This window comes from Bacillus rossius, chromosome 12 (genome assembly GCF_032445375.1).
Source record: "Bacillus rossius redtenbacheri isolate Brsri chromosome 12, Brsri_v3, whole genome shotgun sequence".
NCBI lineage: Eukaryota > Metazoa > Arthropoda > Insecta > Phasmatodea > Bacillidae > Bacillus > Bacillus rossius.
The window spans coordinates 9,467,239-9,493,074 of NC_086339.1; the positions used below are offsets into that span (position 1 = coordinate 9,467,239).

The window sequence follows — 25,836 nt, forward strand, 5'->3', positions numbered from 1 at the left end:
CGTAAACAAATTTATAATTATCTGGCAAACTCCACGATCTAGTGTCTAGGCATCAAGGATCAAACAAATTAAAACTATAGTAAAAGATTCCGAGTAGAATGACCACATTTACAAAAAAATTAAATAAACAAAATTTGCCAAATAAACAATTTACTTTGATGAGAAATTTGATTAAGAACTTAGATTTACATAAGCACCTAAATAGCATTACCTCCTTCCCTCTTACAAATAGGGAAATAATCTCAAATACATATAACTATAAATACTTACAAATAAAATAATATTTACTAAAAATGATCATTATTTTGAAAGTTATAAAACCATTGACTTCAGAGCTTGGTACCAACTGAATAGATAATAAATCTATATCCTTTCCTTTTTTTTTTACAAAAGTAATTCAAACACAACACTTAAAATATACATGCTTCAAATACCCAGTACAAGGGTGTTTAAAAATAAATACATAATAACTAACTCTGGAAAAGTACTGCAATTTACTAAACCTAAAATATATAGCACAATAAAAATACAATATATTTACTTTAAAAAAAGTAAGGATTTTTCTGGTATTTATCATGACAAAAACAGTGTATAATCTCGTAGTCCTACATCACCTGGACTTTTCCAACTGCAACTAAAAGTTATATCTCCAACTCTTTAGCCCAAAATACACTAAATGTATCGGGATGTCAGTCCATTGCATCGCTGATCCACAGTTACAAAAAGAAAGTAGTGCATGACAAAAATATAAATGGCAAGTACATTACAAAAAATGGTACTTCTTAATAAGATTCTTCAAACAGTTGTTCATTTTTTTCTTTAAAGTTGTAGAAAATATATCTCATAAACATATTTTTGGCATGTGCTTAAGTAAATATCATGTCCAATCGCCAAGAGTTGCCACCTCTTTTACCTTTGTAAAACCATCAAAGTTTGATTTTAAAAAAGTCTACTGTAGAAACAACTAAAAACTCTGTCTCCAAAATTGTGTAGGGCGTAACGAAAGTTCCATGGTATTCTATCATTACAACGTTATTTTGCGCTCAAAATCAGCTGGGTTAAATGGGAGAACGTCAATTTCGCACATACTACTTGCCATTAAATTTCGTTATAGACTTAGTGCAACAGAATATTAGAAAACCATCTCGTTAAAAACGTATTTCAAAGGCACCTCGTCTTTAAAGAAATACGAACGAACACGTAAAACTAAGTACTCAGCTTATCGCTCCTGCGAAAATCAAAGTTAGTTAGGTTGTGCACTGACTTCAAAGTTTCTGGCCCAACTCCTGGTGAAATAAGGTTGAAAAGAAGTAACTTACAGTCTGACGGTTTGGTAGGTATCTTTGGTCTGGAACCCGATGGTGGAGGCCTTGTGTTAGTTGCAGTCGGAGGTCGAGATTCTCCCAGTGTTTCGCGGCACGCACTTCAGTGCACGTAAACCCAACCGAGTGGGCAGTAAGCCCATCACCCCCTCCCTCGCTACACAGTCTCGTTCGTGAACTTGGAGCATCGCACACCAGTACTCCGGGGCGTAGGCGCCTGAAACACAATTTATTGTACTTCAGTATTGCCCTCTGTTGGGAAAGTTACCAAAATACTGAACAAGGAATTTTTATAAAACTCAAATAGAATGTTTAAATAGTAATAATAAAAAAAAGATAAATGTATTACAACTGGCTTTACTACTTAAAACATATCCAAGATAATATCTTGGATGTATCGCTGCTGATGTGTGGCACTCTCATCTTTGTGCGTTGGCCATGTGCGGCTGTCCAGCCTGCTGTGAAGTCGACGGGGGTGAGAGTCCATAGATTTGCAGTGATTACCTTGTAAATGTCCATATGTGTCATGCCCACCACGAAAAAGAAAATTTGCTAAATTAAATTAATCAATTAAAAAATATTAAAGTGACCAATAAATAAGAAAAATAATTTTTTTTAAAAAAGAAATTAAATTATTATGGGGCATGGAAATGCCACAACAGTGGTGTGTAATAGTTTGAAGAAGGTGAACTATCATTTGTACTATGTACTATCAACAAACTGTGAGGATGTATGTGATAATGCTGTGACTCTATATTCACTAAGTTTATACTTTGCTTGTTTTGTGTTTAGTGCTTAGATATTGTGAGTTTTTATAGAAATAGTAATTTATACTGTCTTAATTTATCTTTTTTGTATTCATGTTAACAATCGAAGGCCTAAAAAACTGTTTGTCTATCTGTACGATTATAAAACTATAGTTTGTTTGATTGTTTGTTTGACTATTGATACAAAAACTACTGGATTGATATTATGAAACTTTTTGTTTTTAAAACCTTATGAACTGACTTAAAAACTGGTATGTATATATTTTGCTTCACTGCAGTGACGAGAGCCGGAGATATAACAATAAAACTAACTGAACTGTAGTTAAACTAGTTGTAACTAAATTGATTAAACTATCAAAATATTGTTGTATAAATAAATCAGATACTGAATGACTTAAAGACATGTTCACAATACCAAAATAAATTAGTATGATCTCTAAATTGTGTTAATAGAAGTGTACGGTTCAAAAAACATGGCGTGTTCTCAAGGCGGGAAAAAAAATTAATCAACAGATGACAGTGTGTATTTGAATATTTCAAGGTGACTACTTAAATTAGATTTGGGGAGAATAATATATAATAAAACTTGGCCTTGAATACGTCACACAAATAACTATTCTGGGAAACAATTTTCTGCTCCTTCCTGTCAGTTTCGCTATCACTAGGGACCGGAAAAATTCGCGAACTCAATGACCTACAGGATGGACTCCAAGATCCTCTATTCACTCGGACAAATTACATCCGCTCATTGGTTACTGACTCGTGACAACTATTAACTAGGATGCTTTTGATTTGATACTTCTTTCGTTGAGGATTATTCATTGGCTCTTGATCCCTTCAGACAACCTGTGGTCCAATCACTGAAGCAGCAACAAAGTTAAACACATCTGGATTCTAGCTTATCGCGTAATGAAACCGCGAATTTTTCCGGTCTTTAGCTATCGCCTTCCCGCTGCCGGACTTGAAGGAATCACTGATGCGTGTAGGTAGTACATGGAGGAGGGACGGTGGGAACGGAGAGCGTGTTCGCCGCGGGGCGCGTCAGTGCGAGGTGTGGCCTGCTTGCAGCCTGGGCGACGGTGTCAACTTCCCGCAGCGCTGCTTGGACGAAGACACAGACTCGCTCCTGGGCTCGCGCCAACGCTGGGCCGAGGAGGCGGAGCTAGACGCCCAGCCCCACCCCGCCTCAGGTACGCGGTAACACCTCCGCGGCTCGTGCTGATTCTGCATTGTTTCCGTATTTTCTTGTCTCTGTACTCTGGCGTGTGAGATGACGGTAAGAGTTTGGCACCACTCCGGGTCGAAGTGTGTCGCGTCGTGCAGGATTGCCTCTGGGGGTAGTGGGGGAAAAACTACGACAGGCTCCGAAACATGCGTGATTCTCCTCTGTGCAAAAACCCAGATGCTACTCGGCTTGCTATCTTGGAGAAGGCGTTCTCTTGAAGATAAAGTGTAAACATCACACGTTGAATGGACCAGCTGACCTAACACGCCAGACACGTGTGAAAGGTCTTCCGTCTGACGCCAGTCGTTTGCCCTAAGAGGTTGTTATTCCGGCGTGATCCCTCACCCTTGCAAGTGTGGTGCAGAGCCTATAATTTGTATCCACTACCATTCCTGCCGCACTGAGGCACCTGCTTACATGGGGACATGAAGGGGATAGCTGATGTTTACAGCACCCTGTCATTTTAAAATTAAGGTAGTATTAAATTTGAACTTTAATTATGTAAATGATTGCATACAGCATTGACTTCAGGACGTAACTTTGTTCAGTACTGATATTTATCATCACCAATACAGCTGAAAATTCCTCCTTGAGACCGCCACTTTCGGGAATTGGATTTACTGAATTCGTGTGGAGCTTCTATGTAGGAGATGCCACTGGACTCTGCTTTTAATGTTCCGCCTGCAGAATGACAGGGTACCTGCTTTGTCCCTCTGCGATCACGACACGAGAAGCCATCGTCTACACGCACACAGACCATAGCTGCAGGTAGGCAGGTGTCTTGGGATCTCTATTGGCCAGTCGTGCACTGGTTTCTTTGCTCACATTTGGAAGATTGGTACTCCTGGGTATCACGTATATCCTCATGCTCATTCAGGATTGTTTTAAAGAAATTACAACACAATCAAAACATATTTAATATCATGAAGAAATTTTTTTATATGTCGGTGAAAATCTTTTTGACAATTTTTTTTTAATCGCTTACTGATGTGCTCAATTCTGCAATTTACTTGTATGTATTATTATGTGCTGTATGTGTGTTGCCCTGTAACACCAATGTTTGTTGTACTCGAACCAGTAATGGTTTCCACTGTTTAGTTTAAAAAAAAAAAAAAAAAAAAAAAAATCTTGTCTGTTGTCTTTCTTAGTTCTGTAGAAAATTAGTACACTGTGTAGTATGTTGTGACTTGCACTTCATCTAGTATTGTGTATTTGCTCGGAGAGTGACGTTTAAATCCAGTCTGCTTGATTCATGCTGGATCTTGGATTAATCGAACAATGACCAAGTAAGTAGTTATTCTGAAGTTGGATTTTTATTCAGTAGTTTAGGTTAATTTTCGCTTCACATGTTGGTTTTTAAATGGGATGTGTAATGTCTCACTACATTTTAGAAAATGTTAACATATTCTAAATTAAAAATAATAATTTCCTTGATTGGCAACCTTTATTAATATTAAAATCTTAAAAATCTCAGCAGAAGTTACTACGTATGTTCATGATGAAATAATTTTCTCAACTCCAATAGTAGGTTCCTGCCCGTCACAGTCCCAGACTCTCATTGGATGCAGTAGAAGTCACATTGCCACGTCGGCAGCTTGTTCTGTCCCGACTGTGCCATTGTAAAACCACAACAGTTTGATAATCATGACGTAGATAATCACAAATGCAATACATAATCAAACCACTTATAATTAAACTGCAATACTTGTAGTACATACTCTTAATTGAATTATGTATAAACAATGTTCCGTTACCCTCAGTTTAGTTCAGGTCCATCGTAATTAATACAGAACAATATGTCTCTGTGTTATTTTGAATACTGGACTTAAAAAATAATAGTAACAATATAAATATTTAGTAGGTATTATTTAACGGTGTCTCTGCTGCTCAATCTCAATCTTTGCCCCCTCTACCTTTTTTTCCCCTTCCTTTTTCTCCTCAGGATTGGTTGGCATGGTGTTCAAAACTGGCTTGCCCTGAACGCACGTTTCACATCATTTTCTGGGGGTCAAAGAATGAGGACCAGGGGGCAGGTTGATCAGGGGGGGAAAGGGGTCACATAGGGTTCCACAAGCGATGCAGCCCCTAGGTTAGTCAGGGTTTGGAAAAACTCTTACTCAGTTGCTGTGATCTTATGAGTATTTTGTTCCTTCTACTCCCAAGAATTTCTTTTAAGTTCTCTCTAATGATATACTTCTGAATCTTCTACAAGCTATTTTTCTTTGCTAGATAGTAATTGATGACCACAGAAATAACCTGTCCAGCTGAAAGATTTGTTGCTGTCATTAATCTACGTCAATGTTTATGGTGCAGTGGTGGTGTTTTTTTGCTTGCATTATAATAGGAGCAATTTATCTTATGTTGGATTTTGTGGAAATGTCTATAAACAGATAGTAATTGATGACCACAGAAATAACCTGTCCAGCTGAAAGATTTGTTGCTGTCATTAATCTACGTCAATGTTTATGGTGCAGTGGTGGTGTTTTTTTGCTTGCATTATAATAGGAGCAATTTATCTTATGTTGGATTTTGTGGAAATGTCTATAAACAGCCATGCTATTAAGCTTGTGGCATGTATTCACCTATCAGTACTGAAAGTCCCATTCAGTAGTTGCATTCAGAATGACAAAATGACTGGGAGCTAGTTTTTAAAATGTCAGATTCTTCTGCTTTATGACCAGAACTTTATCTTTTTGTTATTGTAAGTTTACCAGTTATTATATGGAAATATTAAATTTCCATATGATAATGATAAATTTATCAAAAATTTTAATACAGGTAAAATATTTATTTTGCGAACTAAGATTCTGCAGTAAAATGCAGGAAAAAATTTCAAAATTCAATAATGTGCAGAATGTTGAACTTTCGCTCTTCTAAAATATTTTAAAATATATATATTTATATATGTTTTGAAAGTAAAAACTCTTTTTTTTTATTTAGAATAATAAAATTTTTACTATTTATGTATGTTTTAGTAACATGTATTAAGTTTTTAGTTCAGAAAATTAGGTTTAGTTTTGTATGCCATTTGTTTTAAGGGTAGCATTTTAGTATCAAACATTGTTACCTATAAGTGATTGTACTTAAAAGATTCACTACTATAGAAGTGCTCCTGATACAGTTGTTATTTTCTGTACGTGGTAGTAAATGAAGTGTGTGTCTTGTACTGTGCATTTTATACTGGACTTAAATAACTTGGAATAATAGTTATGCGCGCAAATTACTTTCTGTAAATCCTAGTTGTAAATACGTCTTTATGAAGTTGTTATACTAGTTAGTTCTTTGCACATTTTTTTTCCCACTCGAGTAAAATAGAAGAGCCGTGTCACTTGATTGAGTGGGTTTTTTTTTTTTTTTTGTATAAGCAAATATCTGGATATGTTCTGTGTTTGCTGAAAATCCAATTAGAGGATAACATGGCAACATGCTAGAAGTGCATGATGTTCCCATGTCGGCTGGGCTCCGATCAGCAGGCTTCCCAAGATCATTTCATACATTTTTTTTTTGTGATCTGCCGATGACGCGACCGGACGAGCAACAACTAATAGTTGGACTCTTGACTACAAAGGGTGAGGTGGTCACGTAGCCCAGTCTACCAATCACAACTCAGCACCTTTCCAAGGTCACCTTCACAGGCTAGTAAACACAACTAATGTTTTATAAGTTTGAGTGGAAATTTTACACAAAGTGTTTTTTTTTTTGTCCTGATTGCCAAAATAAATTTCCAGCAAACATTCTACTATGTTAGTGCACCACAGCACATATTTCCCAGTTTCCTACTGACAAATTTCTAAGAAATGTGAACGACTAACGAAAAATAACCTTGGCAAAAGACAAACATTTAATAACTGCATCTGCGGGATTTCCTAATGTTACTATGGCACCAGAGAGATTCGTTCAAAATTATTCTAAAAGCTTTTTCCTACACAAATACTGACAGTTAGTCAGCCACAACACCCACCTAATCAGGTAGATGGTTCCACACGACTAGTGAGAATTTTCTTATGATGTTATTTATATTATTAAAATAATCAGTTATTAAGATTTTTGCATCTCTACCTTAATACAAAAAAGACAGGTGTTCAAGGATTTTGATTCTCAGAAGTATTATACTCATTAATTAAGGGTGAGAATCAAATTAACTGAAATACAATTGGAGTTAACCAAGTTTTCTTCACTTGTTTCAATTCATAGTGACGTTCAGCAAGTCGGGCAGTTTTCCATAGCTCTACGAAGGTTGTTTGATGTTGTTATTGGTTTGTGGCTGGACGCAGATGCCAGGCAAGTACATGTGATGAAAGTTTTCCAGCTCAAGAGCGATACGTCCCGTGGCAGGGGGACTCCATCCGGCAGGTAACGGTCGATGGATCGAAGTGTGTGAGTACAGCGAGCGAGCGTGAGGGTGGTCAGGGTGGCTGTGTTGCTTGCACACTGGTAATGTTGGCCGCACTGCACTCACTGCAACGCACCTGGCTTCCCACTACTAACCCTTCCCATTCTGCACCTTCATGTACAGTCCCGTGCACTGATGCTGGGAACCACACTGCTTCACTCGTCACGCATTTCGCTGGTGCTTGCTTTGGATTGGTGTTCCACAGTTTTATTTTTTTGCCTTTTATTACATTTGTGTCATTTCCTTGTTCTTCGTGTTGGTATTGTAGTTGAGTTTCACGGCCGTTGTATGAATCTGGTAGTCACAATTATTGTAACACACCCCAACATGCCATCGACATTGCTTTCTTCATATTAGGATTGCAGATTCAGTACGTATACAGTAGCCACTTTGATGACTGGGAATCTCAAGTGTGTGTGTAATGTAAGACTTAAACCCAGCTAGAATCCTTCACATGAGCAGATTATCTAACCCAGCTGTAAGACAAGCTAATTATCTAAAGCAGAGTCTACACCAGAGCAACTTTGTTGCACTACTGTCTCTCGTGAAAGTCGGGAGATATGTCGCATAACACTGTAGCCCCAGTGTAGACACAACTGTTCACGTGCAGTCTCTCACTATTACTAAGTAAGAGAAATTAATTAACACATAATTTTAAAGAGAGAAAAGTAAGGTAAGCTCTGTTGTGAAATATTATGAGAATATTTGTGTTGTTGAAGTTACTGAAGTGATATTGGTCCCTGTACAGAGCATAACCTGACTAGGCATTAAGCGCAAGTTGCATAGAATTTCGAGATAGGTTCTCTTATTGCACTACCAATATAAAACCAATTAAGTGCAAACTGTCATTTTTTATTGACTTTGTCGACAGTGTCACTAGAGATGAACACACACGTGTCAGAGATATTGGGGAAGGAATTTGTCATGGACTTCTCTAAGTGTCATGGAGTTGAGGAACTATCCCAGAATATGGCTGGAGTGATTTTGAGAAACCCATTGGAAACTGGAATAAGAATGCCTGCCCTGAGATTTGAACACAAATTCTTCAGAATGCTATTTTTTTTTGTATCACATCGTTCTGGTTTTATGTTCGATGGCTTCATTGTGAACTTCAGTGTCTCATGAACACAATGAACTGCACACGAGACAGCAAGCTTGTATGTGACTCCTGCTGAGTGTGCATGCAGCATGAACGCAGTGTTATGAGCGCACATCGTGTTTGCAGCCCTGTCGAGCACGGCACTGCCCACCGACCTCCTGGCCCAGGTCTAGTGGTGGTCGCAGACGGCTCTCCTCTGTCGTAAAGGCGGTGGCATCTCGCCTCCTAGCCGACACGACAGCAGCAGCTTCGCGTGAGTGCGGTGGTTTCACAGCCGAAACTTTAAAAAAAACGGTTTGCATCTAGGACATAACTCGTATTCGTGGAGATGCTGGCTGCACTACAGAGTGATTTTCATGTGCGAAGTGCAGTGCATTAGGTTGTCGCTGTTCTTTTTTGTTCATAATTCACGTAGGATTCCAATTGTTTTTTTTTAAGATGTAGTTTCACATACAATTGACAAGTGAAGTAAGACATCACCTAAGACAAGGGTATTTTTGTTAGCATTTTTTTTTTTTTTTTTACTGTTGTTTTTCTCATATGTTGATGTACAGATTTGTTTGTGATACATGCCAGGGTCACTGCGTACTCACAAGGAATGGAACGCGTTGTTACGAGACCCGGACACGAGGGGCTTACGTAGGAGTGGAGTGCACACACATCTTCGCTTGAACATCAGTGGCTGAAAGTACTTAAAGTAGCTGTTTTTTTCTCTGCATAGTTGGAAAGTAAAGTAAAAATACTTAAAAAAAAACATAGTGTTTCTCATTAACTATGTTGCTGTCACATTAGACAAACAGTATATTGCATATCTGTGGAAACAATAACTTTCATTTGCGTGCATGTGAGAGTGGGTGCGTGCGCTTGTTTTTTTTTTTCTCACAAATATCTGACCGTGAAATTAGTTTTCCTGAAGGTAGAGAGAACCCAGCAGGGGTGGTAATATAGAAGTTGCTGGCAGGAAACTATCAGATATTTTGCTTCACATAAATTCAGCCACTGAAAGGGCTGTGGATGGGTTGTGGATGCAAAACTCCTATTGCAAGAGAGATATGGGGTGCCGAGTGTTCGTAAAACAGTCAATATTTGGCCGTACTGAATTATGTCCTGAAAACTTAACAAATCCAAAAACTTTGGGTTATTGTCCTCTAAAGAAACAAGAAAACATTTGTATTGTCTGTTACAAGTTATAATAAGAGTTTATATGATTGATGATGCCTATTGCTAACAGAATGTTGTCAAGTCAAATTCACAGCTTTCTCATTTGTTTGTGACTTCCACAAGTTTGTAAGTTGAAATCGGTGAACTAAGTTCATTGGGCCCCGTTGTTATCTACTTATTGCAAGTTAATGCTTGCAAACACTGGTTTTTCCCAATGTTATGATGTGTTGTGTGAGCATGTGTGCAAACAAGGTGCTGTGCGTTCAAAGGGCATTATCGTGCAATTCTGTATGAAGGTTGGGTCTGTGGATAGTTTTTATTGCCACGACTAAATTACTTTGAGTCACTGTTACGCCAGTAATGCAAAGTGGATGTAGTATGTGGTACCTGCCAATTGTGTTGTGGTCTTTGTGTGAGAAATTACGTTACAATATATATGAAGAAATTGTGTACAGTAGTTGTATGTTGTGATGCAGAAGTAGTGACCTCTTGTGACCAGAATAAATTTTTGACCGTGGGTATTTACACTGCTTTATTTTTTATTAGTAATGTGTCGGAATTTTTTTAATTAATTTTATGTAGAATTAATACTTTTATTTTAGTTATTCAACTTCATCCAGCAAACCGTGGAATTAATTGTAATTTCAGTTTGTGTGATTAACGAAATAAAAACTTACTTTATTATTTCCTTGGTATTAATGGAATCTGAAAGGCTACTTACTTGAATGATTCTGATGAATGTAGATTTTTTTTCAGTTGATTTTAAAAGTCTGTAATGCTGCAAGTTATGTTTTTTTGTGCAGTTTGAAAGAGACTGACAAATTGTAGTGCTAAATTTAGTTTAATACAGAACTTAACATGTTAAAAATGATTTCAGAGAAGTGTGTGTGTGTGGGCGGGCATTTTCCTTGTGATTACATTATTACATTATTTGAATGGTTCGTGCAATGCGTGAGATGGATCCAAGCTGTTGTTTTGGACAGATAAAAGATGAACGTGCAAACACACAGAAAACAAGATAAAATTAGACAATGTCAAAAAATTAAAAACATAAACAGCACAGAAAATTCAGTGGAGGGAATTAGTCCAAAAATTAGTACAACACAGATGGACACAGGTGGCTAACAACTAGCAAAACAGTAGCAACATAGACAGTAAATAAAGACAATAAAGACTGAGGACAACACATCAACAAACAGACGAACCCAACATGATACTAATAAGATAATGTGGACAACACAAAGACACTCTGGAAACAACAACACATCACTGTCGATATTTTTTGTTACATCGCTAGATTGGTCTGTGCATCTCCGTGTTGTCTTTGTGATGTTCACATTATCTGCTTGGTATCATCATGTTGCTTTCTTGTCTACTGTCTTTTTTTGTCTTTATGTACTGTCCTTGTTGCTACTGTCTCGTTAGCTCACTGTGTCCAGCTGTGCTGTAGTAATGTTGTGACTAAATCCTTGTACTCAATTTTCATGCTGTTTATGTTTTTAATTTTTAGACATTGGCTGATTTTAGCTTCTTTTCTGTGTATTTGCATGTTTATCTTCTTTTTTTGGTCCGTTATTGAGGTTTCTTATGACATACAGTGTAATCAACAATGGCGTATGTCCAAAATAACATCTTGTGGTCCCTTTACTTGTAGTCATGTAGATATTGGCTGTTTTCAAGTTCACAGCTGACTTGTTGAACTGCCCATCCCCTATCAATTGAAGTATTTCAGCACAGTTTGTGTGTCTCGGTAGTCTGAATATTCAGTGGTCATCGCATTACTGCATTAGTAATAGGATGACTTAGTTTGCGTCATGTATTCATGTGCACTCTTATTGAACGTGATTTAAGTCGTCGATGCTGGGGTGCTATTCTGTTACATTTGTGTCTGGCAACGGCCGCAGTTGGCGTTCCTGCACCTCTAGAGCTGTAGCGTAGCACTGCGATGACAGCTTGGTGCAACATTCCTCTGGATGTTCACACATCCCTTCACATTCTCTTCAACTGACGATATGTGCGTAGCAACATGGACTCCTACACACCTAGACTTGAATTTGACATTCCTCGGAATTATTACCAATGGTCTGTGTATCGTTCTGCCACTGTAGTTTCGTCAACAAGCTTTGTAAACAATATCATGTTTTCAGTGTTCATAAACAAACATCATGAGTAGCTTTGCAAATGTTACTTGGGGAAATAAGTAACACTGGTACTACTTTTTACAACTGTTCAAAATTTGAAAGTGTGTACTTCATGACTGGTGAGAGAGTACAAGTTTTTGCGTGTATTAAAAAAAACCTATGAAATCATGTAACATCTAAGGTTACTTTAAGAAAGTATGTGTTCAATGAGTTGTGAAAAAATTTACAATTAATGTGCTTGATTAAGAAAATATTTATTTTATTAATACATAATATACTAATTTTAGTTGACATTAAATTTAGAACCAAAGCTAATTTCTATTTTAGAAGAAATGTAGCAAGAGTGCGAGCCAAAACTATTTTTGTGTGCATATTCCACTGAAGCTAATAAATAAGTATGATTAATTTTATTACTGGTTTGTATATATTTTAAAATTCTTTCTGAACGTCATCCTCTGGCACAAAGTTTGCGCTGAAGGATATATAATGCCCAGCTAAAAATGTTAGACAACATTGCTTAAATATCCGAGGCTCTATTTTACAACTATGCACTGTTACAGAATAGCGCCCTGTTTTTCTTCTTCATATTCTAATAAAGACTGTAAAGAGTAATTTTTTTTGAGAGCTTGAAAGCTGTCAAAGAGTTGCTTTTTGAATGTTGTTTGGGTGCTCCATCAGACGAGTAATAAATAATAAATAAACTCAACAAATTGGGCGCAATGATATAACTTGTTTGAACTGTTATTCATGCCTGCAACAAACATGTTTGCTATTTTCGAACGTGAAGCTTTACCGCAAAGCACCCCAACACATTGGATGCAGCGTTGTAGCGACATGCAAACTCATATCTGCCGTCCTCGAGGTAAAAGTTACAGTGTCGTTGACCGTTCGTCATCATTAACCAAAGAAAAATGTAATTAACAGACTTTTGAGAATGTTATTAATTTTAGCTTTTTTTTTTTTTTACCTGATATTATATTAATGTGCTTATAATTTTGTTTTGTAAATGTGTATGAATTTATTTGCACAATTTTTAAAATTACTTTTGTATTCATAAATATATAAATGTAACTGATATTTTTGGAATGGAAACTAAATATGAAATGAAAATATTATTGAATTGGTTGCAACTGTTGTGCAGTGCTAAAAACATTTTGGTACAATAATTTGTGAATGGTCACACCTTAGATAACACTGCACTGGAAAGTGCGCTGGATGAATTTAATATTATTAGGCTTGTCATGATGTGATGTGATAAAACGACAGAAGATTGAATGGTGTTGTAATTACGTGATTCATCCTTAAATTGTCTACATTGTGTTTGTAAATGAAAATGTGATATTTTATAATTTATGGTGGCATTGAATTTTTGAGTGAACTTTGTAGAGTAGCCTTACCTTGTGCTGTTGTGTTAAGACTTGACAGAATGTAAATAAACCTTGTGTTTAGCATTGCAGTGTTTTGCATTTGTTTCAGAAAGAACTGTATGTAGTAAGTTATTACTGCTATGTTTGTATAGTTTTTTTTATTTGTGGTGGAAAGATATCTACAATGTTTTTTATCAGTTTTTTTTTATAAATATAATTCCAGACATAATTTTCTTCCATTGTTGTATTTTTTAAATTCAAATTTAATATTTTTATTATTTATACATGAAAATTATTATGCACCACGACAAAATGTGATTCAGTTTTCCTAGTAGCCTGGCTTTACTGCAACTTCAGGGTTTCCAACTTTACATGTCGTCAAATGATTGTTATAAATTTGATAGGGACATAACTGTTCTACTCTCTTTTCTATGCTATTTTTATTTGAACAACCAATACCGTATTTACCCGCATATGGGTCGCACATTTTATGCCAATTTTTTGTTCAATAAAATGTACTGCCACCCATGAGATTTTTATTTTTATTTTTGGGTAAAAAAAAAATGAACATTGCACTGTTGTGGTTGACTATGTGCTTAAATAACTAGTCTGTGTTGGTTTTCATTAATAACTATATTACGAGTATTTATAAATTGTTTAATTAAAATATCTCAACAGTGCGTGTAAAGCATCGTGAACTGCGCCGTTAGGCTACGTCGGGCGACCACCTGGCTAGTGCCGGTAAGGGACGTGGCTGTCTGCCACTGTGAGGGAAAATCTAAAAGTAAACCAGCCAGAGAGAGAAATGAAGCAGGGAGGGTGTGTGTGGGCCACGGAGCAGTGTCTATGGTTCTGCCACCAACTCTCATTGTTTTAAATGTCCGTGAACATCACGTTTCTATCTCGAAAGGTTTTTGTGATGCAATCATTTCCAAGCATTGATTCTGCGTGAGATTTCCCATGCTTCTTGCAACATTTCATTCATAACAAAACTGCTGTGCCGTGCTTGTTTTTATTAAAGGAACCGACAAGGAAGTAGCGTCCTGTCTTCTATTGAGTGTCTTGTTTCTTATGTTACAATAAGCTGAAATACAGGCCATAAAGACTTCACTTATATTCTACTAGAGACAGTTCTATGGAATCACAGGTGCGACCCTTCTGCAGGTAAATACGGTAGTTAAGTACGTAAAGCGTGAAAAATTACTATTTAAAATATACTGGGGACGTGTGAAGCAAAGTTAAATAAATTTTTTCTGAAGAAGTAAAGCTTGTAAGTTCCCCCACTTGACAGTAGGTTGTTTTATTTTATGGGGATTTTTTTTGTAGTGTAGAATCAATGTTAATGTAATGTGAAGGCAAGGCTGTACAGGAGAAACATTTTTTTGTGGCCAACCCCTATGATGCCTACAAATGTGATACACGTTTTGACCATTTCTCAGAAAATATGGCAAACAATTACACACCAATTAATTGCTTCCAGGAACAAAGTGTGTAATCTTTAGCACTGTTTCAGAACCAGTGATTTGTAAGTATTTTTAAATTGCAGGTGTCACCAGAGTTATGTCAAATTTTTTCACCCTTTCTAGCAGTACATAACTTTAAAAAGTTTATTGGAAAATGGTGCATAAATATTTTAGAATGAAAGACACCGTGATTTTTTTCAAAATAGATACATTTTATAATTCAGAAATATTTCCTAAATAAAATTAATATAAAAATATGTTGAACATCAAAAACAATATAAAATCAGACTTAAAAATTGACAATTCTGGCATTTTAACACTGAATTTACACTACGTATTGTATTATGCACATTCACTTGGGCCAGTTTCACTGGCAAATATATGCTTCTTTCAGACTCAAGCCCATTACGGATATATATTGCTAGAGTCACAAAAAAAACATGATACAACATGAAGATTTACTAGCAAATCACGTTCAACACATCCATGACAGTGCAATAAAATTTCACGCCCACTAAAGACTTCAAAGTTAGAAAGGTTTAGTAATGTGCTGCAGGCCGAAACTTACTGAAATGTGTCAAAATTTTGTTTTTGAATAATTTTTAGACTGGTGCATTGAAAAACTAAGAAGTGTGTTTAATGGTTTAGTGAAAACAGCATGTTCACAATATTTGTCGCACTAGTGCAGGGTTCTCACTTTGATTATATATTACGTATGTTATTATCTTGCTGGAAAGACTGATGAGACATGGATAAATGTTCACTAGTGCACGGAAAACTAAGAAATCTCGAGGAAATTGTTTAAACAAGGGAGTAAATCCTGTATTTTAATTCCATTATAAAATTGTGAGGAATAAAAAAAAAAATTTCAAGGAAGGGACTACAGCCGCAGTGTAAATGTGAGTGGACGTTGCAGCCATGTACTGCAGCAAGACGGTAGAACACGGGATGTGGTTTGAGAACTAGGGTCTGAGGAACGGTGGTCCTGGGACGATGTGACACAGTGCTCCGACTATAGCGTTTGGCGTCTTGCACTGTCGAAGGCAACACCGGCTGCCAAGGCACACTGAACTTCAGGTGTAGCCGATACGGAAGCACGGAGGCAGCACGGCTCAGTCCAGGCCGTACTCCTTGGCCACGTTGGCGGCAATGACCAGGCGCTGTATCTCGGAGGTGCCCTCGTATATCTCGGTGATGCGGGCGTCGCGGTAGTGGCGCTCTGCGGGCATGTCCGACACGTACCCCATGCCCCCCAGCACCTGGATGGCCTGGTGGGCGATGAAGGTGGCCGCCTCGGACGCCATCAGCTTCGCCATGGCCGCTTCCTGCCGGCACAATGCCCGCCAGTTGACATGCACCACCTCCTCATTGCTCAACGAAAAAAAAATGAGATCTGCGTATGCACGTAATTTTGGCAACAGAACGGCAACGGATAGGATACCAAAATCAGTTGTCTAAAGACAAGGGACTGGCCGTGTCCTAACGTGCACTAGGAACATGGATAGGTTACAGGCAGTAGCGGATCCAGAGGGGCTTAGGGGCTCAAGCCCCCTCCAAAAGCATCTGGGTCCACTATTGTTTTAGTGTTTGCCTTGATAAAGCCTAGCCTCAGCTGGGTCAAGCCCCTCCCAAACCAAAATCCTGGATCCGTCACTGGTTACAGGTGTAGATATTCAACACCTAAACCCTTATTTTCGTGTCCTGGAATAACGGACTTGGAGAATATATCTGTAGAAAATACATATTTGTGACAGCTGAAAGATTAAAGAATTTGTGAATAGAATTTCACATTGCAATACATAGACAAAATTAAGTCTTTTGCTTCATATTTCGGAGTGATGCGGTTCCTTTTTGGTATTGTAGCTACTAACCACACAATATCGCCTCTAGCAAGGATAAAGGGCAGAGCACACTGGGGTGGCCTCACCTTGGTGAAGGACTGGCCGCCATCTTTCAACACAGCCGCCCGCCACGTCAGCAGGCGAGCCGCGTCCAGCCTCGTCGCCATCTCCGCTATCTTGCCCTGCGACAGCACACACCCCCGCCCAGCTTGCATCGGTCCACTCGCCCCGCCGCCTGGACCGCTACCTGTCGGCCATCCTGAGACTCTGATCACGCCAATTTGTTACTCTTTCAGCCGGTGTTGGTGCAGTCAAACCTCAATAGGACAAACCTGACAGGACCATAATGTTGTCCCTTTGCAATAACAAGGTTTGTATTAACCAAACTACCGTAGAATGTAATCAGTTTTTTATATAATTTCTAATGTAAATTCAAAATAAATTAAGATATATATTTCTCATTTATTACATGCATAAAATACCTTTAAAAAAAAAAGTAAATGCTTTAACTGTACTTCTTTTTTTATAAGAATTGTAAAATTAAATTTTAGGATGTGTCTCAAAAAAAAATATATAAAGAAAATGTTTTGAAGCTACCTACAAAAATACAACTCATCATTTAGGAAGAATATGCGTCCCAAACAAGTTCACTGGGGTGGTCTCCGTTCGCTCATTCTGTCAACCAGTAACGTGTGGATTACACAACACTAATCCACCTTCAGTGTTGGCAGTAGGAAGTAAAGTTCTTGGCTACAGAGGAAAAAGTGATACCAATAGCAACATGCAAGCTGGAATGTATTAAATGAATGAATTAGGGCAGATATTTTGACATTTTGCTGATATTATTAGAGGGGGGGAATGAGATGGAATTGAGAATGAGATGCATTGACAGAATGAAATTAGAAGGAAGCAGAAGGAATGGGAGAGCCCCCAGCAGTCCGCTAGTTTTCCACTAGTGAGAAGCAAGTGATCATGCATCCAGAGAGGAAAGGTGTCAGGTAGGTACCTGTATGGCCTGCAGCTTGATGATGGGCTTGCCGAACGCCACGCGCTTGCCTGCGTACTCCACGGCACAGTCGAGAGCCGCCCGGCCGATGCCCAGCGCCTGAGCCGCTATGCCGATGCGACCAGCGTCTGGAGCAGAGCACCCCACCGTCACATCCAAGCACGCTCACTCGTCGCAGCAGCTACGCTGGATAATGTAATCTATTAACTTTGAAAGTTGCTTGTGTGTAATAATTTCTATAAACACTCACCCCTTGAAATTTAAAACTTTGTGGTACACAAAAATTAGTATAATATCCCAGCACTATTTTATTACATTATAAAGAACATTGAAAAAATCATTATACAAAAAATATTGACAAATGGGCTCATTTACAAACCGCATACTGAAACACATATTTTGCCGTATAAGCCATATAGAAATTACCTACCTAAATTTTACATGTTAAGATTACCCTACCAGAAAATTAATTCATTTTTAAGAAATTTATATTTTCCTTATTTTTGTTTTTCTTTCATGTTTCATACTATCATGTCGAAGATTAAAAATAGCCAGTAAGCCACTGAGCTAGATTTGTATTCTTGACAAATATAATATAATATTCTTGTGTAAGTTCTACATTGTTAAAATAAATCAGGCTCAGAAAGATACAAGCATTAAGAATTGCTGTGACAGCACCGTGCTTACACAAAAATATTAATTGTTAGTAACAAATGTAATCCATGCATATATACTATTACAGCAACGTCTTACATTTTTCAGGGGAGACAAAGAAAAAAATGTAATTTTAGGGGAAAAACTAGTAATACTCATTACTACAACAAATATTTTACATTCAACTTTACATTAAAGAATAAATTTATACCAAAATACAAGCACACAAAAAAAATGTTAAAATTTATCACTGAATAAATTTATTCTTGTATTATAGCATTGAATGAAGAAGAAGAAGAAAAAATGTATAAAACATTTCCGAAAGACAAATATTCTTATGCGTTAAATCTCAATTTTAGTTGACCTCCTATAACTATTTAATAAATATTACAAAACAAAAATTTATTTTGTATCAACTTAAAATAAAAACAGTGATCCAAATGTGAGACCGAACTTACATAGCCTACTGATAACTATCATTGTAGTACACACTAATTACGAAAGAAAGTGGGCTATCAAAAATAGTTTACTCTGCGTGAGACAAAGAGCATGCGCTGAATGCAATCAGAGACCTATCAATATCAATACTCGTCTACATGCATGCACTCTATACAAGCATCAACCTAACCAAATATGCCTACCAGTGCCTGCTACAATTTCATACGCGCTACACAGCGGCAACAGAAGTGATATGTAATTGAAAAAGTGTCTGAAAAATAATTTACACATAGGAAAACTTGGTATTTCTGTTATTAAATAAGAAAATGGTAATTTGCTAATTTCCTAACAAATAATGAATTTCAACATAAAAAAAAATTTATACGGGAAACAAAGTTTTTGGGCAACTTCATCATGCGAAATAACATACACCATACAACTTACAGAGAAATGGCAGGACTGAAACATTTGATGGCAAATCTTATTGCGCAAGAACGTCTTAAATTAGTTTTAAGTAAATAAAAACCAGTTGTTATGTCGTATACAAGACATTAATAACAAGAAGAAAATAATTTACATGATGTAATTTGAGGGAAAGTATTGCATTACATTCAATGACACATAAATGGGACCTAATGGAAATGTTGTTAACCGCAGGAAAACGTAAATACAGAGAATGCACATCTGGGGTTTCACTGCAGACACACAAGCGGTGCAGTGGAGTGTGTGTGGAGTGGTCAAGCGACAGCTCACCGAGCGTCTTCATGGCAATCTTGAAGCCGAGGCCGGGCTGGCCCAACAGGTGGTCCCCGGGGATGCTGCAGTCCTCCAAGATGAGGTTGCAGGTGGAGGATGCGCGGATGCCAAGCTTGTCTTCCTTCTTGCCCAGAGACAGGCCTGCCAATACACACACACTGCATGAAGACTTGTTACGAGCACCCTGGATCGACTAGCCGCTAACTCACTGCAACTCGCTTGTCCTCAAGGTGCAGTCAAACATTACTCATTTCTGGAACAGTTACAACAAAGTTAGTCTCTAAGTATTATTACATTCTCTGATGTTATTTTAAATCTTGAAAACAAATTTTGGCATTGTTACATTTTTAAACAATAATCCTAGTAACATTTTGAGAAGTAATTATTTTGGCCAGGTTTCCTGGGCTAGGTTTTTTCATAGGGCCATGAAATGTTATTACTGTTTCCGTCCACCGACAACTTTTAATTACTGTTAAGTGTTTTTACTACCACTGTAAGCATAGCTATTGAATAACGGAAGGTTGTAAGTAGTTTGCTCATAACATTTAAAATAAATGATATCCAAAATTGTAAATGATTGAAGTTTGTTCTACAGAAATGGGAAAATGCACTATTTGTACATCGTAATAAGCAAATTTCGGTACAGGTAGCCATTTTTATAATTAACTTTGTTTGTAAGACTGCTATGGAGATCACACACACATTCAGGATGTGACAGCCATGTCACGGCCCCACTGCCTGCCTCCAGGCAAGTGGCACAGACAATCCCTCAGGTGCATTTATCATAACTAGTAGTTCGCTTAGAACTGAAATGAGACCTCACAACGTTCTTTTTTAAGTGACTTTGTTCATTTTAACCCTGTAACTAATAACAACTAGTATTATAATGCAATCGAGAACCTAATAACAAAAAAAATACAAAACGTAGATGATTGTGAAAATTGTTTTAAAGTTAAAACAACTTTGCCATGCATTTTCAATTGCACTTGACACATTTCTCTCTAGCGACATCTAGTTATGAATTTTGTACTAATTTATTTTCATAAGTAGTTTCAAAAATAAATGTGTAAAAAACAAAAAACTTTTAATGATTCCACATTATGCAAAAAATATATTAATACAGATGTTGTAGATATAATTCGTTACTTTTAATAGCTTATTATTTATTTTTCAGTTCACTTTGAGGCATGCATCATCATAATCTCTATGGACACTATTCTGTTTGGATTTCAAACCAGAAATTAAAGTAATGTATTTGATTTTGAAAGCTACATGTGTATTTATTAAATATATAAAAAAACCTCACCAATATATGCTCGCACACAAATTTAGAGTTCATTGGCCATAACTGCATACATAACAAGTTTTACGAAAATCCAATACCGGTTCAAAAAGTTGTCGGATAGTCACGTATGTACATAGATATACACATACTAATGCCAATCACTAAAGTTGTTCTAGATATCTCACTTCACTTGGTCAATCAAAGTATACATGACAAAAGATAGGTTCAATGTTCCGCTTAAACAGCAGATACCTAATACAGACAAGACCCAAAAGAAAAATAATTGCTAAGAATTTTTTATTTTGTCGAGTTTAATGACTGGTCCACAAAGACGTTGTTATTAACGTTAGCACACAGCCAAAACCATTTGCCTGGAGCGATTAATGAAAAACTACGAAAAACCAAAATCAGAATGACCACACCAGAATTTGAACCCAGGTGCATAGAAAAGTAAATCTGAGTATAGTACTACTAAGCCAACTGACTCCATGACTGTGGCCCTGTCTTTACGTCTTAAAATAGTGCAGAATTTTAATTTGTAGGACCTGGAATATACTTTTTTAATTCCATGTACGTTTGAATAAGTGTAACTAAAAATTGTTTGTGTTTGTGATGATCTCAGTTTAACACACTGATGCAGGGACACAAGTCACTAAGCTCATTAAGAATATCCAGCATGCAGAAAGATGAACAAGCGACGCTGGCATACCTGTGGCTGGCTTCGGGACGATGAAGGCGCTGATGCCCTTGTGCTTCTTGCTCTTGTCCGTGGTGGCAAACACGATGGCGGCCTCCGACTCGAAGCCGTTGGTGATCCACGATTTGGTGCCGTTCAGAAGCCAAGAGCCGTCGCTGCCGTGCTTGGCTGTGGTGCTGGCTGCCCCCGCATCGCTGCCATTTTCTGCCACATGACATATGACATCACCACGTGCCGTCACCACCCGGTGGCTTACATATCCCTTTGAAACATTCAACCTGCCCGTTCGACGCGGTCAGTGCTGCGAATATGTAAGAGACAATGGATTTTCTGTATCAAGATTTGTGTCTACCACACTTAAAAGACATAGTTTTCTAGGCAACATCTTGTTAGGTTTCATATGTTAACCTATACAGCAACAGCTCAGTACAGTGCCTGATGCAGTTAAGTAAAAAGTATGCTTAATTCTAGGTTTGTAGCAGGTATTACATTGCCAAACATCTCATTTCAAATTATAAAAACTGAAAATGAATTTATATGAACTTTTATATTATTTAAAGCATATTTTGTAGAGTTATGAGGTTCTTGTAACAGATTGCCGCACACAGAAAAATACCTACGTATATAAAACTGTCAACATTCAGCTCTACATGATGTGGATAACTTCCACAGGCTACTCCTAGCACCATCAGGTTAACCCAGCATGGATTAAAAACAAATACTGCAAGAGACTTACTGAATCAAAATAAAATCATACATTAAAAATATTGTATTGAATGGAGCTAAACCGCTTTTGAAATACTTTTTTTAAAGACTATTAAAATGCCGGGTGATTGCAAGTAAATTACGTGGCACTGATTCCTCGATCAACACACATCAAAAAAGGAAAACAGGGATGGCCACAGTGGTCAGACCACCAACCCCCAATCGAAAAGAGATCATGCACGATTTGACAGACGCTTGTCTGGTCCGTGCATCAAACAGATGTTCCTCGGTTCACACCGCGTTCAGGGTCGGAGGAGCCTAGGTTACCCCCGAGGTGGCCAGAGTTCAGGTAATCCCGGCGCAAGTCGGCGAGGGTGCGGTACCGGGCTCGCTGAGCGCGAAGCAGCCGACGCGCCGGCCAGCGACGAAGGGACGCAGGAAGCGCTCCTGCTGCCGGGGCGTGCCGAACGCCTGCAGGGGGCCCAGGTACAGCGAGTTGTTGACGCTCATGATGACCCCGGTGGAGGCGCAGCCCCGGGAGATCTCCTCCAGGGCGACAGCGTACGCCAGGTAGTCCAGCCCGGCTCCCCCCTGCTCCGCGGGCACCGCCATGGCCATCAGCCCCAGCTCGCCCATCGTCCTCACCTGCCGGCAGCGGCGCGCTTGTGTGGTGACATCGCTCGGACGCGGCTGTCCCGGCTAGTCGCGTGCACCGCCCGGATGTGCGAACGCAGTGAGTCTCTCAGCGCTTGTGAGAATAAAATACACCTAATGTTCCTCTAAACAGCTATCTAAGCAAATTGCAAGAATAACTGGCTACAGATCGGGACTTGCTGTCCAGAGAGAGCCTTGAAGGTTGCCAAGCTGGTGTGAGTATGCCCATCATTTGCCTCATTAAAAAATTTGGGCGTGTTTAAACACATATTTACTCGGTTTTTCTAATTGCAAATTTTATGTCTTTTAAAGCAGTTAGTGTGAAGGGTTGCTGAAAGCAGAAAAAAATCTAAAAGTATGGCCCTTTCATACATTCTGTCAATGCTCTATTCGAATTTGTTCACCCTTCATGGCCTGACGCAAAATGTTAAAGACCGTTTCATTTCTAGGCAGAGGTTTAGCTGAGATTAGCTGAGATAATCATCTTGACTGAGCATGTGCCTATAACACAACTAGAATAAACTAAGAAGATTATCAGTGAAGGCACAAAACAAATACATATGGGAGACTGATCTTAGATTAAATAAATGAGAGAGTGAACAAAGAAGCACACCACAATTATTCAGTGTTCATGTTACCCAGTCAAAGGATGACTGCTTAGGAAATAATTCACAGAAGGACTGCAACTGAAATTGATTTACCTAAGTGAAGTTGTACAAAGACTTCAGCAGATTGTTTCTGAAATATGTGAAAGTTGCAAGAGGATTGAAGCTTACGAATGAAAGAAACAGTTACGTAGTATTGATTGGGCATGTCAAGAGACCATGAGAAGATTACAAGCACAGGAAGATTGGTGATGACACAGACAATGCCCCAAACCCCGTTGGAGAGATAATATGCAAGTGTGGAAGCCAGAAGACTGTTGCGACAGACAGGCATGCGAATTGCGGAGAGCAGAAGAAGCAACAGCTGTTGCGAGTTCAGCAACCCACCATGTTGGGTTATCGTATCAACTAAGATAATGTTTACTGAAGTTACACTGTATGAGCATTGCAATTTGTATTTTACAACAAATTTTATATCACTATATATATGCATGTTTTTTATTGTCGCCTCACTCACTAGCAGTTCATTTTCTGGGTACCCACAGTTGTGTTACATCTGATAAACAGTTTTTATAGTCTAAATATGTCTTCAGGAAAATGAGAACTTAGTGTAAAAAAACATTTAACATGGCAGGTGAAGCCTAGCCTTCAGTAAAACTCTACAAGTTTACATCTTAAAATAGTGTAGAATTTTAATTTGTAGGACCTAGAATACACTTTTGTAAATCCATGTATGTTTGAATCGAAACAGGTGTAACTGAAAATTGTTTGTGTTTGTGACAATTGTTAGTTTAACAGCCTGATGCAGGGACACCAGTCACTAAGCTCATTAAGAACATCCAGCATGCAGAAAGATGAAAGGACAAAGATTTTAACAGAGAACCAACCAATGGAAGAGACAAATGGCTGAGCAAGCCCACCTGCTCCTCGGGATAGAGGTGTTCCCGGTCAAACTTGGCTGCCAGCGGCTTCAGCTCTGCTTCCGCAAAGTCCCGGCAGGTCTTCTGCAGCATCTGGTGCGTCTCGGGCAGCGATGCGAGGGACGCCACGGCTCTGCCCCGAGGCAGCGCAGTCGGCCATCTCCTCACGGCTGACACACACCACGGACGGTACACACCCACTCTGGCAGTCCACAGGAACAGGATCACCAACACAACTCTAACACAGACAGCACGGACATAACCAGGGAAGAGGATGTTGTGAAATATGCCCTTCCATTCCAGAAATTACATGGCAGAAGTACTTTTTGCTATTATAACCATACTGGTTATTTGTTTTGTTTGTTTCAGACTATGCCTATAATATTTTTTTTAATGCTGTTACAAAAATTAGTATAAAAACCCATTAATTATATATATTTATTTTTTTTTTTTGACATACAATGCCAAAAAATATTACCCCACAAAATTAAATTCTGGCTATGCCTTCGACAGATGTTTTTCATGTTGATGCATTGCTCCTGTGTTTTTGGGTGAATGAAAAGGCGATGTGTTGCTATTATAAAAAATAATAAAAAAATAAGATTACAAGAATTGTCATAAATATTAGGTACAGCTAAAGTTTATAATGCATTTTGCAAGGCAACTTTTCTAATTATAGAATTTTCATTTCTATTTTTAATACAAAAAAAATTGGCACTACTCTGCTTCCCAAAGCAGGTATAAGCTTCGTTTATTTAAATAATTATTTTTAACAGGGAATGAAATGCTGCAAGTAGGCGGCTGTGTTCTACGAATTTTCTCTGCTCGCGGTATAGCAAGCACAGTAGCAAAGTAGCCCAAATTTATAAGCACAAAATTATCAAAAATATGAAATTTTAAAGTTTATATAAAAAAAATCTTAACTTTTGGTAAAGTGACGTTTCATAACCTTATGGCTTCAACCGTAAACCTAATGTTTACGCTTACCGTTTACGGTTATATTCCGAAACATTATTGCAATCACACTACTGTATATATTTAAAAGAAAATAGCACTAAAATTTCGTGGTATTCAAGTCATCAAAAAGTATAAAGTTCAACTTATAAACGAAACCTTGATGTGTGACGTTTACAAGATTTATTACATAGGTATGTACACAAGCAAACAAAAACATAAACAACTTTATTCGTTGTTCATTTTTCATCAACTAGTCTTTCTTCTGTGGCACTAGAAAACAAATGAGTTTAAAATTGATTTTAAAAATCCAGATAAAGCACGAATTACAATAATAAAATAAATAATATAAGTAAATTAAGATTGTAATATATATAATTTTT

General features: G+C 37.8%; 2 protein-coding genes across 8 annotated transcripts in view; one reads left to right on the forward strand and one right to left on the reverse strand.

Moving 5' to 3' along the window:
* Window positions 1–13,709, forward strand: part of LOC134537489 (palmitoyltransferase ZDHHC15B) — a 46,052-nt gene extending 32,343 nt beyond the window's left edge. For 4 of the 7 annotated variants that reach the window (XM_063377978.1, XM_063377974.1, XM_063377976.1 and 1 more), the window contains 2 exons: window positions 3,158–3,279; window positions 8,933–13,709. In XM_063377978.1, coding sequence (XP_063234048.1) covers window positions 3,158–3,279; window positions 8,933–8,979 — 169 coding nt within the window. In that variant the 3' untranslated portion in view covers window positions 8,980–13,709. The remainder of the gene's footprint in view (window positions 1–3,157; window positions 3,280–8,932) is intronic. The other 3 variants (XM_063377977.1, XM_063377980.1, XM_063377979.1) reach the window with 1 other exon arrangement.
* A 1,366-nt stretch (window positions 13,710–15,075) lies between these two features.
* On the reverse strand, window positions 15,076–25,722 carry LOC134537488 (short-chain specific acyl-CoA dehydrogenase, mitochondrial). Its single transcript, XM_063377973.1, has 8 exons — window positions 25,487–25,722; window positions 24,500–24,669; window positions 22,704–22,965; window positions 21,628–21,819; window positions 19,631–19,774; window positions 17,786–17,913; window positions 16,866–16,961; window positions 15,076–16,263 (listed from the first exon to the last, which is right to left on the reverse strand). The coding sequence occupies exons 1-8, from the start codon at window positions 25,509–25,511 to the stop codon at window positions 16,051–16,053; spliced, it is 1,230 nt and encodes a 409-aa protein (XP_063234043.1). The 5' UTR covers window positions 25,512–25,722; the 3' UTR covers window positions 15,076–16,050.
* Window positions 25,723–25,836: the final 114 nt, after the last annotated feature.

What these genes read in the sequence shown, in the direction of transcription:
- LOC134537488 (XM_063377973.1), bottom strand. Translation starts at nt 25,511, where the DNA reads ATGTTTCGGAATATAACCGTAAACG. An exon ending in CTTCGCGCTCAGCGAGCCCG is followed by an intron (nt 21,820 to 22,703) that starts GTACCGCACCCT and finishes GTCATGTGGCAG; the next exon opens with AAAATGGCAGCGATGCGGGG. An exon ending in CGTCCCGAAGCCAGCCACAG is followed by an intron (nt 19,775 to 21,627) that starts GTATGCCAGCGT and finishes GTGTATTGGCAG; the next exon opens with GCCTGTCTCTGGGCAAGAAG.